This window comes from Melopsittacus undulatus, unplaced genomic scaffold (assembly GCF_012275295.1).
Source record: "Melopsittacus undulatus isolate bMelUnd1 unplaced genomic scaffold, bMelUnd1.mat.Z mat_scaffold_74_arrow_ctg1, whole genome shotgun sequence".
Lineage (NCBI taxonomy): Eukaryota > Metazoa > Chordata > Aves > Psittaciformes > Psittaculidae > Melopsittacus > Melopsittacus undulatus.
This window is the reverse complement of record NW_022994562.1, coordinates 99302-113454: the sequence shown is the minus strand read 5'-3', so window position 1 is coordinate 113454 and position 14153 is coordinate 99302. Positions and strand designations below refer to the sequence as shown.

Genomic DNA, 14153 nt, shown 5'->3' with positions numbered 1-14153 from the left:
TCAATCAATCAATCAGCTGCCAAAGGAAATGCAATGTTTGTTTAACAAGACTTCATATCCACCCTAAAAAGCCATCTAATTTGTTGGCAATTCTTGCAAGCAATCTCCTGGCTAAGACTGGCTTTATTTCAAATGTCCGTAAGGATGAGCTGTTTCACTGGGCTCTGATGAGTAACTGATCTCACACAAACACACATTTAGAGGCCTCCAACTATAAAGATGCAGGAGGAAAAGCGGAGCTAAAAGTCTCCAGTTTGGATGTGGCATGAATACAAAGCTAAAACTGTTGATGTTATAGGAGAATTTCCTGGAAGGTTTTATATGTTCATTACAGGGTCTAAAGTCACTTTTATACACTACATAGACACTGTTACACACTTTAATTGTGAACTATTCCAAGCCATTTCCCCTTCCTCCCCAGACTAAGGTAAACAAGTTGCTTCAGTATCAAGGAAACTCTTTCCCTGTCTTCAGACACCTCATGCAGATTTCTTAAGGGATTCAGAACCAATCTTCTTTTGAAATATTTCTCTCTCCCCATGCTCTCACCTAAATACAATCACTAAATACCAGCCCTGCTCATGTACAGCTGCAGTGATATCAAATCTCAGATGTTAACAGATGCATTCCAGATGACAAATACTGTTTATGATCTCCCAAAAGTCTGCTGCTTTCATTTCCTAAACTCCTTCAGAAAATCAAGGGAGTTTTGTCTCTGTAGTATCCACATCTTCACATGGAGCCATGTGACTCTAGGTTTGCTCTTTTCAAGGAGATGGGACAATCTTGGTACAGAGATACTGCCACAGTTCAGAGATAAGTGTTCTATGGAAGACAAAACCAAGTTACACTGGTTAATCAGATACTCATTTATCCCTACTGAGTATTTTTTACAGGTAATTCAAGGGTTTAGATATAACACCCTTCCCTCTGTTTTCCTGGAATGGGAAAAGGAAAGCACGTCAGGTAGGTAGTTATCAGAATTAGAGCACGGAACAGGCTGCTTTCAAATGCCAGCATTTGTTAAGCTTCAACATTATGCCAAAGACCAAACTGTAAAAATTCTTCAAATAAAGACAGAAGAGGGAAATATTCTAAATTTTGATTATTGTCAGTTTGAAAGGGTTTCTGAAGTACCTTTTGCCAGATTCCCAAATGCCAAGAGTGCCCTTGTTCATTTGCTGTTGGCAAAGTAAATGTGGTTGGGAACTTCAGCTGAACATTCCTGTTCACCCCTTCCAACTTTTTCAGGCTGTCAGTTTACAGAAGCTCCCAACACCTTCAGCTATGAGAGCTGAAATCTCGATCAAATTACAGATCAACATCCAAGGAGAAACACCCACGACCATCATCCAAACCCCTCCATCAAATAGTGATAGAAAGAGGACATTAAAGCTGAAGAATGGGGACGTTCTAATGCAGAACTGCACCTACAAGTAAAATGTTTTGAGCTGTTTCAGTACACTTCAACTTTTCTTCCCAAGTGGAAGCACACTTACCTAAAAGAGCCCCAAACCATTAAAAGCACCAAACACAACCCAGGCCTGCACAGAGAAGATTCTTAGGTAGCCAGCACTTTCCTTTTAGGAGTCTTTTCCTGCTGTTTTTGCCCGCTACATAATTATCAAGCACTACTTCTTAACCACAACTAGGTGACCTCCACAGCCAGATGCTGAGCTGAGCTATTACAGGTCCCCAAAGCACAGCATCTGGCACTTCACACACCTTCAGAATGAAACAGATGTGACTGTTTTCTGGGATACAATCGCTCTATGAACCCCTGCTTTGCTCTCACAGTTGCCTAGCTGTGAAATGAATTCTAAGAGCTCAAAACACCATCCTTTCACTGTGCCTAAGTGAGATTAGCAAGAGACTACTACACACTATGCTACTACTTTACCTATGGCAGTTCAAGTACAAGTTAACAGAAGCCTAAGGGTTTAGTTTTGTTACTCTTAACATCATTCCACTACATGTTCTGGGAAAAGGCAGTTCAATTGCTCAAACTGTATTTTAGGCAATAAATAAAAAATAAGTGCCAGGAAAAAAAAAAAAGCAGCATCTTTCTCAAGAGCATCATCAATGTAACAGCAGAATCACATGGCTGGCATGAACCTCAAAGCTCATCTAATCTATCTCCCAGAAAAGCTCAGTTACATCCCTGTTGTCATTGCTGACATACTCCTGCTCCAGATCTCTCTAGGTTTAATTCCTCAGCACACTGAGGCAGCCCAGAGCTCCACCAGCCCTTCAGCAGCTGAATTTATCTCACTCACTCTATACCATGAGGCTGCTCTGCTGCAATATAAACGGTGGGATCCAGAATGAGCTGCAAGCAGGAGAAGGGGCTGGTAGAGAGACAGAGAAAGAAGGACTTGGAGAAGAGAGGGACGTGGAGGACAGCACAGGAATAGAAGAGAGGTCTGGGGAAGGGAGACAATGACAGCAAGGGGAAAGGGAGCGGGAGCTTGGAGAGATGAGAGGCAGACACGGCCCCAAGGGCCGGGCACTCACCACAGCTCCCGCTCTCCGTCCTGCCAGGGAACCTCTTCAGCCCAGGCCCTTCTTTCTCTGCCTCTCTGTGCTCTCCCCTTTCCTCCTGTGCAGGCCCAGGGCCAGCTGCAGGCCGCAGGCCGGGCTGGGGCAGCTCTCGGCGCTCTGGCAGTCGGGGTGCCCGGTGCCTGTGCCCACAGCGGGGCTGTCTCCATCTCCACAGGGGCTCGCTCACCTCAGCGCTGGCCCCGGCCCTCCCCTCAGCACAACCTGCAAGCCCCAGCACCAACATGGCCGCCGGCAGCCCCAGCACTACAGCTCCCAGCATGCCCCGGGGCGCTCCTCCTGCTGCCAGGCCCTGCTGGGCCACCGTCCCCTGGCCATAGGCCAGAGGGAGCAGGAGAAGGGCAGGAGCCGGAGAGGTGAGGAGCTCACCTGTGGGCTGGGGCTGTGCTGGGGTTGGTCCATGTCCCGTCTGCTTCTGCCCCACTTGTCAGCACAACCAAACATCTGCTTTTGTGTCTTACCAGTAGAGCTGAGCATCTGCTTTTGTGTCTTACCAGCAGAGCTGAGCATCTGCTTTTGTCCCTCACCAGTAGAGCTGAGCATCTGCTTTTGTCCTTACCAGTAGAGCTGAGCATCTGCTTTTGTGTCTTACCAGTAGAGCTGAGCATCTGCTTTTGTCCCTTACCAGTAGAGCTGAGCATCTGCTTTTGTCCCTCATCAGTAGAACTGAGCATCTGCTTCTCCCCCTCATCAGTAGTCGATGCCTTGGCATGTTAAGTACTTAAGAAAGACAATACTTTTATTTAAGCAAAGGAATTCCTTTAACCCCCTGTCCTGGTTTAAACCAAGTCCCCCAACTCCCGGAGAGTTAGGAAGGAGAATCCAAGGAATGTAGCCCCCACGGATTGAGATAAGAACTGTTAATAGCTAAGGCCTAACACAATAATAATGACACAACCAATAACAAGCGAAAAGAATACAACACCTCACCAGCCACCGACCCATAAGTCACTCCACCCTGCCCGGCCGAGCACCGCGTGCTCCCTCCTCCATTTTCCTCTCGAGCTCCATCCCTCCAGCTCTCTCTCTCCCAGCTGCATCCTGGGCATCACGTGCTATGGTATGGAATACCTCATTGGCTAGCCTGGGTCAGGTGTCCTGTCTCTCCTTCCTCCCGGCCTCACCTCCTCCACCTGGCTGGAAAAAGCCTTGAACAAAAACACCCTCAAAAACATGCTCAGCCCATGACATTATCCACCCCTTATTCCATACCATTCACGTCATGCCCAGATCCCACATTTCCAATACACCCTCACTCTTAAGTCCACCCCTCGATCATGAGACATCTCTATATTGCATCTCTGGACTGATGGCCTGAAGTATCTGGGCCCACCAGGCTCAAAATCATTCACCGTCCCCTTCAGCAGTTCTACAGCTTGCTGCTGGGGACTCCATACAGCTGCCTTCCATCTCCAATGCTTCCAAAGCACTGGAGGGGCCCAGTGGATCAGATACTTGGCCATACTGTCCCACATGCCCTGCCACTCATGACTGTCCAGCCTTGGGGACAGTCTCCTGGTGCTCCTATGTGCTTGTCTAACCTTAGACAAGACCCAAACCTGACTCTGCTTAACTTTTGGGATCGGGGCTGATGTAGCTGCCCTGCTTGCCACTTCTCCCACCACCAGCTTATCTTCTCCTGAGTCTGGATCTTCCTCCTCTGCCTTGCTGGGAAGTGCTGTGTGGTCTCCTGCATCCTGCTGGGGGTCGGCGGGCGACTTCCGGTGGACACTCTCGGCCGTCGGAGGGTCGGGAACGGCCGCGGGACTCACCTCCCCCGCTGCCTGATCCCGCTGCTCAGCTACCGCCCTGCTCCGCTCCTCCCCCGCCTGCTCCCGCTGCTCTGCCACAGCCGTTTGGCTCCCCGTGCCGCTCTCCCTGGCAGCCTCAGCTGCCGGCAGCTCCCGGGGCCGCTCCTTCCCGGCTTCACGCAGCTCCACGCAGACGGAGACAAGGACAAGGACAAGGACGGCGAAGAGCAGCGGGACGGCCTGGTACAAGTCCAAGTCCACGGCCACGTCCATCCCTCCCTGCTGCCGGAGCCCCACCGTATTACAAGCCTCCGACACAAAGTACAGTGAAACAAAAGCTTTAGCCCAAGACCCATGATCGACAAACACAAACACATCCAATCCATACACAAAGTACCCGGCAAAATCCCAAAACAGCGAGATCCAGAGAAAAACCTCTAAGAGCCAATAAATCAGCATTGTGACAAGAGACCATAAATCCGCTCAGATCTGTTCTTATCTCAAACGCTCGGGCCCCACGTTGGGCGCCAAAAATGTCGTGGTTTAAACCAAGTCCCCCAGCTCCCAGAGAGTTAGGAAGGAGAATCCAAAGAATGTAGCCCCCACGGATTGAGATAAGAACGGTTTAATTGCTAAGGCATAACACAAAACCCCTATTGCCATTTACTACTACAAATAATAATGATACAGCAAGCAGCAAGTGAAAAGAATACAACACCTGACCAGCCACCGACCCATAACTCACTCCACCCTGCCTGGCCGAGCACCATGTGCTCCCTTCCTCCGTTTTTCTCCAGAGCTCTACCCCTCCAGCTTTCTCTTTCCCAGTATACCTCCTGGGCATCACGTGCTATGGTATGGAATACCTCATTGACTAGCCTGGGTCAGGTGTCCTGTCTCTCCTTCCTCCCGGACTCCCCTCCCACCTGGCTGGAAAAAACCTTGAACAAAAACACCCTCAAAACATGCTCAAACCATGACAATGCTCCATCCCTGGCAGTGTTGAAGGCCAGGTTGGATGAAGCCTTGGGTGATATGGTTTAGTGTGAGGTGTCCCTGACCATGGCAGGGGGGTTGGAACTGGATGATCTTAAGATCCTTTCCAACCCTAACAATTCTATGGTTCTATGATTCTGAGAGTTATAAAGCAGGGATGTTTATTGCAACGACAGGTGTGAGGGGGATCGCTCTTCCTAACCGGCACACCAGGAGCTCAATAAGCTGGATATTTATTATACACAAACATACAAATTCATTAGGTTCCCTAGAGTTTGTCTGGGATGTTATAATAAGTTTAGGTCCTTATTATCTTAAGTCTCCTCCCTTTTCGTGCTTGCTCACTATCCTTGGATGGTCGTGGTCAGAGGCCTTCAAGATGAAGCATGAAGTTCTTCACAGTGAAGTGAGGGATATGTTTGGATGCTTTATGCAATTGTTCACAATTTCTTAGATGGGTTTAAGTACCATTATTTATATGAGGAGGTTTCTGCATCAACATAACTTGTCCAGCTGATTTCTATGCTCTAATGTGTAGCAAAATGCTTAACAACAAATAGAATAGGATATAAATTAGTGAAATTATGGTAGGATGTAAAATTCAACTTTAAAGCCACAGCTGCTGTTGGTGACCATCCAACCAGGGTATCCCACCAGAGCTGTTCTCATGCTCAGTGTGTGGACTTGCCAGTGACAGCTTAATGGTTTGACTCGATGTTCTCAAAGGGCCATTTTCAAATTAAGTGACTCTGTGATTGTAAGAGAAGAAGATTTTTAGCCTTAAATCTCTGAATCATCAGAGAAATGGCACTGCAGGAAGGCAGTTTGTGTCCCAGATGAGGGAAGGAACACCAGTGCTTGCTTCAGGCTGTTTCCCATGGTGTTTCCCTGGAGCCTCAGGCAGCCCTGGAAGGAGCCCAGTGGGGCAGAGGCAGAGCCACCTTGGGCTGGTCCTCTGTTGCTGAGCTAGGACCCAGGGGAGACCTGCGAGACTCAGAGAGCTTAAATGCCCTTAGCAGTGAGGGATGCTGAGGAGGAGGAAAAACCTTCTGGAGAAGTAACCTTCCCAGCCCTCTTTGTGGTAAGGCTCTGGGTGTAGGGCAATGAAGCTGCGGTTTCTGTGTGTAGATAAGGAGGAGGATGTGGTGCAGAGCAGGGCTTCCCTCTGCACCATGGCAGGGACAGGACAAGGCAGGTCCCTTGTGCCGGGTTGTGCTGGCTGCAGGCTGTGAATGTGGGTGTGCAGCCAGGGGTGCCCAGCGCTGTCCTTGCGAGCAGGGTCCCTGCAGCCCAGGGGCTGTGTGCAGGGGCAGGGACTCTGCTGCCTGCCAGGGTCAGCACTCAGCCTGCCTGGGAGCTCCCACGGTGCTGAGGAGGAAGCTGAGGAGGGGAAGGAAGAGCCCCGGACATGGAAGGGAAAGTGTTCTTGTGCATGGAGAGGGTTCTGTGTGGGTCAGGGCTGCTCAGAGCTCCACATCACTCTGAGCACGTTTGCAGAGGGTCCTTCTGGTACACGTTGAAGCAGCATTTGCCTTAGTAGGAAGGATCCAGAGCTTTGATGTTTTCACTCCTGATGGGCAGGTTGGGCAGTGGGAGCTGGGAATTCACTTCTGTGCTTTGGAGAAGGCAGCGAGAGTCTTGTCAGGACTTGTGTGAGCTGCTCCTGAGCCCCTGCAGAGGCAGAGATGCCCCTGGGCAGAGCCCTGCTGCCGGGAGGGGTGTGCAGGGCAGAGCTGAGCACACAGCCCATGGGATGGGCTCTGGCAGCACTGAGAGGGAGCAGAGCTGGGCACAGAGCAGCAGCTCCTGGCAGGGACAGCTCCAGGCAGCAGAGCCATGGGCAGGGAGTGGGGGGAAAGTGCAGCCCAGGCCTGGGGAGGCTGCGTTCAGGCAGCTCTCTCGAGCAGGAGAACTGGGAACAAGAGTGATGGACTCTGCAGCTCTACAGACTATGCACTAATCCACGGGCTGCTGAGCCCTGTCATCTGTAGTTTCCTAATACTGACCATATGTTCAGTTACAATAATTAGGATTTCTACACCTAAAATTGCACTTGTCAGATGAGAAACTTTGAGAAATTCTTGAAAAAGTCACGCTGAGGCTCTGCTCTGCAGCCACAATCTCCATAGCTGTGAGTGCAGACCCTGAACCTCTGTTACATCTGACATCCCTCGTGGGTATTGGAGCTGTCACAGAGCAGCTTCATGAAAACCCTGCAGTGGCACAGAGCTGATTCCTTGGAACCACAGTGCTTCCCTCAGCACACTCAGGCACCAGCACCGGGAATGGGAAAATGCATTTGAGGGAATGGTGGAAATCTCATGGGAAATGAACATGCTTAATCTTGAGAAGTCTCCCCTAACCCATCACTGCCTGTTTCTCCCATGACAGTGCCCATGCCCACAGGCAGCAGATGTCCAACGGCAGCTCCATCACCCACTTCCTCCTCCTGCCATTCGCACACACGCGGGAGCTGCAGCTCTGGCACTTCTGGCTCTTCCTGGGCATCTCCCTGGCTGCGCTCCTGGGCAACGGCCTCATCATCACCAGCACAGCCTGCGACCAGCACCTCCACACCCCCATGTACTTCTTCCTGCTCAACCTCTCCCTGCTGGACCTGGGCTGCATCCTCACCACTGTGCCCAAATCCATGGCCAATTCCCTCTGGGACACCAGGGCCATCTCCTACACAGGTTGTGCTGCACAGCTCTTTTTCTTACTCTTTTTTATCTTAGCAGAGTTTTATCTCCTCACTGTCATGTCCTATGACCGCTATGTGGCCATCTGCAAGCCTCTGCACTATGGGACCCTGCTGGGCAGCAGAGCTTGTGTCCACATGGCAGCAGCTGCCTGGGGCAGTGGCTTTCTCAGTGCCCTGCTGCACACAGCCAATACATTTTCACTACCCCTCTGCAGAGGCAATGCTGTGGAGCAGTTCTTCTGTGAAATCCCCCCGATCCTCAAGCTCTCCTGCTCACATTCCTACCTCAGGGAAGTTGGGCTCCTTTTGCTAAGCTGCTTTTTAGGATTTGGCTGTTTTGTGTTTATTGTGGTATCCTATGTGCAGATCTTCAGGGCTGTGCTGAGGATCCCCTCTGAGCAGGGACGCCACAAAGCCTTTTCCACGTGCCTCCCTCACCTGGCTGTGCTCTTTCTTCTTGTCAGTACTAGCCTCTTTGCCTACTTGAAGCCCCCCTCCATCTCCTCCCCATCCCTGGATCTGGTGGTGTCAGTGCTGTACTCGGTGGTGCCTCCAGCAGTGAACCCCCTCATCTACAGCCTGAGGAACCAGGAGCTCAAGGATACTGTGAGGAAGCTGCTGACTGGATGTGTTTGAACAGCCAGACACTGCCTGCTTTACCCTGGAAAGAGCTCCAAGTGTAGGTCATGACATGCCATGTCTGTCTGCTTTATGTATGTTTTCCTGTTTTAATTTGTGGTAATGTTGTCTTCATAAAAATGTCAGTTTTCATCTCCTCCTGCTTAAGAAGCTACTTGTGTTTTGTGACCCACAGACTTTGTGTCAGTGGGGTCTCTCATTCCATTTAAGCACAATAAACCATCCTGCAGCAACTTCTTCCCTGTGCTATGTCCTCCCATGGCAGGAATGAAGGGGAATGAAAGCAGCTTTGTGGCTGCTCCAGCTCTGGGATGGCTGCTCTGTGCCTGGAGCAGGAAGAGCTCTTGAGGAGCCCAAGGGTCGGAGCTGTTGTGCTGGTGTGAGGAGATGGGATGTCATGGGGGGGGCTGCAGAGCTCTCAGGGTGTCCTGGGCAGGAGAGCAGGGGACACAGGGGTCCCTGCAGGGGACTGCCCTGCAATGGCCCAGGCTGGGGCTGCCTGGCTGGGAGCAGCCCATGGGAAAGGTCTGGGTGGGCAGGAGCTGGACAGGAGGCAGCTGTGCCCTGGCAGCAAGGGAGGACAGCAGCATTGTGGGCTGTATGAGCAGGAGCACGGCAGGAGAACAAGGGAAGGGATGCTCTGGGATACTGCATCCAGGTTTCAGATCCCCAGTTCAGGAATGCTATTGGCAAGCAGCAGTGGCTTTAGCAACAGGCCCTCAGGACAGGCAGGGACTGGAGCATGGTGCCTGTGGGGAGAGCCTGGGGTATCTGGGCTTGTCCAGCCTGGAGAAGTGAAGTCTGATGCTGACCTGTGGTCTTGGGAAGGCTGTTGGGGACTTGGTGCCCGTACAAGCAAAGAGGACACAGAGATAACAGAGCCAGGCTCCTCACCATGGTGCCTGGTGGGAGGGCAGAAGGCAATGGGGGATAGTGAGAGAGGAGAGGTTCAGCTAGAACAGAAGGAAACCTTGTTCCCATAGGCTCAGGCAAGTGCTGCATCTGGTCACCCCTAGAGGCTGTGCAGTCTCTGACCTTGGGGATTTCCAACTCAGACTGAATCAAGCCTTGAACCACTTGCTCAGATCCTGTTTCTGATATGTTGGACTGGAGACCTCCTGGGGTCCCTTCCAACCTCTGTTCTCTTATGATCCTAAAATGATGGGCTTATGAAGGGTCACAACAATGTTCTGAGGGCTGGAGCACATCTCTGATGATGACATCTGAGAGAGCTGCGCGTGTTCAGCCTGGATGAGAGAATGTTCCAGGGAGACCTTACTAAGCCCATACCTAAACAGGGGCTATAAGAAATCTGGAGAGGGGCTTTTTACAAGTCTGTGCAGTGACAGCATGAGGGGAAATGGCTTTAAGCTGAAAAAGGAAGATTTAGCTTGGACATTTGGAGGAAGTTGTTCCCATTGTGGGTGGTGGGACACTGGCACAGGGTGCCCAGAGAAGCTGTGGCTGCCCCATTCCTGGCAGTGTTCAAGGCCAGATTGGATGGGAGTCATCTCACCTCTGAAGCAGTGGTTTGCCAAACTCTGACGTTCACAAGATATGTCAGATGAAATCTGACATTACTCAAAGTTCTCTACCTGGGCTCATGACTCTAAGGAGTTTGGGCTGCAAAGAGAGGCTCAGCATGGCCTAAGAGTCATTTTGACTGTCTTATTTATTTACTGGCATAACAATGCTGAGGGTTTTTTTTTTTTGAGTATAACACATTCTTTGTATGACCAAAAGTTAGAAGAGCTTTGAAACAGGGATAAGTTCTCAGCTCTTTGTAGCTTAGAGCAGAGCCAGGAGAGCTGCACTGGCCATCTGTCACTGCTCATCTGCCCCATGAGCCAACTGAGATGTTTCACTGATGGGAACATACCTCAGTGTTGAACATGGGGAATGCCCAGAGCTGGGGGGGCCTGAACACTGCTCATCTGCCCCATGAGCTGACCTTCCTGTCTCCCTCTCCTGCACTGCCCAAACTCGCCTGGAATGCAGGATCCATCCCTGAGCCTGGAGGATGCAGGAACCTCCTGCAGTCAGGTGTCTGCTGCAGGGGAAGTGCAAAGCTCCTGTGAGACACTGGTGAGTGCGGGCAGAGAGTGGGGTGTGCGCAGCAGAGAGGGGCTACAGGCAGGAAGCTGTCCCAGAGGAGGTGCCCTGTCCCCACAGCATGGGATACCTTGCACCCAAGGACAACACCTTTCCTGTTGGCTCTTGCCAGCAAGTTCTCAATCCAGACCATTGGCTTTTCCCACTGCTCTGCCATGGTGCTCAGTTCTCTATCCTGATGGCATCACCCATTCCTCTAGAAGCCTCCTTTAGATCAGCTTCCTGAAGGATATTCACTCCACCTTATGGATTGACACTATAGTAGCAGTGTTGCCTTCGTGAGGCGTGACGACCTGGTTCAGGAACAGCACGACGGCCCCTTGGGCTGCTCGGTCCAAATGCTCACAGACACCAATGTGGTGGATGGCAAATGGCGTTTATTGAGAGAGAACATGGTGTTATATAGCCTAGGTTTACGATGTCGTTTCCGTCTGCTTGCATCGTAAAACTGGTATCATCACCTAAATGCTATTGGCTACCTGGAGAGGGGTCTTATCTTTCTGTACAGCACGATATCTTCCGGCCGCCAGGCCCTATCTGCCTACATTTCCCCCTCCCTATGCTTAATTAAATTGGCTAAAATGTAACAATCTTAAAGAATATATATATCGTAAAAATATACTAAATGCATTCTACTCCTATTCTCTGCTCTACAACAGACTTAGGATGTATACCAGAAACTTGGATAGAAAACATAAGGCACAGTAAGCAAGAGGTAACAGGAGGATAACTGGGAATAACAGGATATAACTGGGGATAAGTAAAGGAAGTTTTGAACAAGAACATTTTTAAGCAGTTGTTGGCTGCGTTTTTAAAGCAGTTGCCGGCGTTCTACTAACATGATGTTAACTCTCTCTAACCGGCTCTTTACAAACAACATGAGTTTATTCAGTATACAAAGGCACTGCGTTGGCTGTCGTTTGGATCTAATTGGTGCAGAACTCTTAGGTGCAGGCTGGATGCTTGTTGGCTTATCGTCCTCTCTTGTCACCGGGGTATATGGGTTACAGGGACGTCCGATAATCCTGTGGATAGAAACTCATGGCAGAGTGAAGCCCTTTATCTGCAATTGCCTTAACAATCACTTGTATGTCCTTGGGGTTTATTGGTGAATAGTACCTCTGTCCCCCAGGTGCCACCCGGACCGGGAACGTTCATGTGGCTGCTGAGCTCCGGTCAGCACAGGCAGTTTGTGTTTCCTTCCACTCTGTCAGAGGATTTCTTCCCCTCGTGGTCCCTGTTTAGTTCGGGTGGGAATCCTTTGGCTCCTGATTTTATCTCTGTTTCCTCCTCCTCTAACCTTGAACCGGTTGTGAACCGCTCGTCCCCCCCCCGTGTCTGGTTCAGAGCCGGAACTCGACTGAGGCTACTTCCGGTTTGCGGTGCCTGTTTGTTGGGCTCCGGCCCCGCCCACTTTGTGTGTTGGCTGTTCCCTCTCTCGGTTCGCCCCTCCCTCTGCTCGGGTTCCAACCCCACCCGGTTCTCCGGTGGGCGGGGCTGTTCCTCCCCTTTGGGCTCACCCCTCCCTCTGCTCGGGGGTGTGTGTCCATCATGGACACTGTTCCGGATGCCCTCGGATCAGTGTCCCCCCTGCACCCCCCCCATTCCCTTCTTGTGCTCCTCTGTTCGGGGGTGTGTGTCCATCATGGACACTGTTCCCGATGCCCTCGGATCACTGTCCCCCCTGCACCCCCCCCATTCCCTTCTTGTGCTCCTCTGCTCGGGGGTGTGTGTCCATCATGGACACTGTTCCCGATGCCCTCGGATCAGTGTCCCCCCTGCACCCCCCCCATTCCCTTCTTGTGCTCCCTCTCTCCCTGCCAGGAGCATCCTCGCCCCGCCCTTCACCTCTGTGCTCGGCGCCATCTTGGTCAGAGACAAAAACCAGCCCAAAATGGCCCCAAAACCACCTCAAATTAACCCAAAACCACCCCAAACCCCCCTTGTGCTGCTTCTCCGATGGGGGGCACCCAGTGAGGACCCAAAACAGCCCCAATTCACCCCAAACTGGTGCATTCTGGAGGTCGCTGTGGAGCTGCTTTAACATGGCCTTGAGCTGCAACACCTTCTCAGGGAGGTCCAAGGCTGTGGGGGGGCTGTGGGGGGGCAAAGGGCAATGGGGGGGGGGGGGGGTCCCAGCCCCATATATAGGGGTTCCAGCCCTATATATGGGGATCGAAGCCCCTTATATGGGGGTCCCAGCCACATATATCGGGGTTCCAGCCCCACATATGGGTGTCCCAGCCCCTTATATGTGGGTCCCAGACCCACAGATGAGGGGGGTCCCCATGTAGGGGAGGTCCTGTACCTCATGGGGGGGGCAGCCCCTGTGGCCTATGCGGGGGTTGGGGGGGTCAGGGCTCAGCACCAGGGGCTGGGCTGGTGTGGTATGCCAGCACCCCAAAACCAGCCCGAAATAGGCCAAAACCAGCCCAAACCAGCCCCAAATAGCCCCAAACCTGCCGAAACCAGCCCATAATACCCAAAACCAGCCCAAAACCAAAAAAATACCCCTAAACCAGCCCAAACCAGAACAAAATAGCCCCAAATCAGCCCAAAATAGGCCAAAAGCAGCCCAAGATAGGCCAAAACCAGCACAAAATACCTCAAAACCAGCACAAGATGCCCCAAAACCAGCCCAAAATAGCCCCAAAACCAGCCCAAAACAGCCCCAAATCACCCAAAATACACCAAAACAGCCACAAAATGCCCTCAAAACAGCCAACCCCCCCAAACCAGGCCCAAACAACTGAAAACAGCCCCACAACATCCCCAAACCAACCCAAAACAGCCCAAAACCAGCTTAAAACACCCCCAAAACAGACCAAAACACCCCAAAATCACCCCTGAAATGGCTCAAAACACCCCAAAACAGGCCAAAATTCCCCAAAACCACCCCAAAACCACCTTGTCCTGCCTCTCCTATGGGATGCAGGGGCAGAGCATCAAAACGGGCCCATAACCACCCAAAAACAGCCCAAAAAAGGCCAAATATATCCAAAAACCATCCCAAAACCACCTTGTCCTGCTTCTCCTATGGGATGCAGCATCCGAGCATCAAAACCGACCCAAAACGGGCCAAAATGGGGCAAAACAGGCCAAAAATACCTCAAAAACCACCCCAAAAGCACCTTGTCCTGCTTCTCCTATGGGATGCAGGGGCAGAGCATCAAAACGGGCCCAAAACAGGCCAAAACGGGAAAAAAATACCCCAAAAACCACCCCAAAACCACCTTGTCCTGCTTCTCCTATGGGATGCAGGGGCAGAGTATCAAAACGGGCCCAAAACAGGCCAAAATGGGACAAAAATACCCCAAAAACCAGCCCAAAACCACCTTGTCCTGCTTCTCCTATGGGATGCAGGGGCAGAGCATCAAAACGGGCCCAAAACAGGC

General features: G+C 51.4%; 1 protein-coding gene across 1 annotated transcript; it reads left to right on the top strand.

Annotated features, from left to right (window-relative positions):
• The first annotated feature begins 7719 nt into the window (after window positions 1-7719).
• LOC117438866 (olfactory receptor 14A16-like) lies at window positions 7720-8643 on the top strand. Its single transcript, XM_034074254.1, has one exon. It carries the CDS (start codon window positions 7720-7722, stop codon window positions 8641-8643), a length of 924 nt encoding a protein of 307 aa, XP_033930145.1.
• Window positions 8644-14153: the final 5510 nt, after the last annotated feature.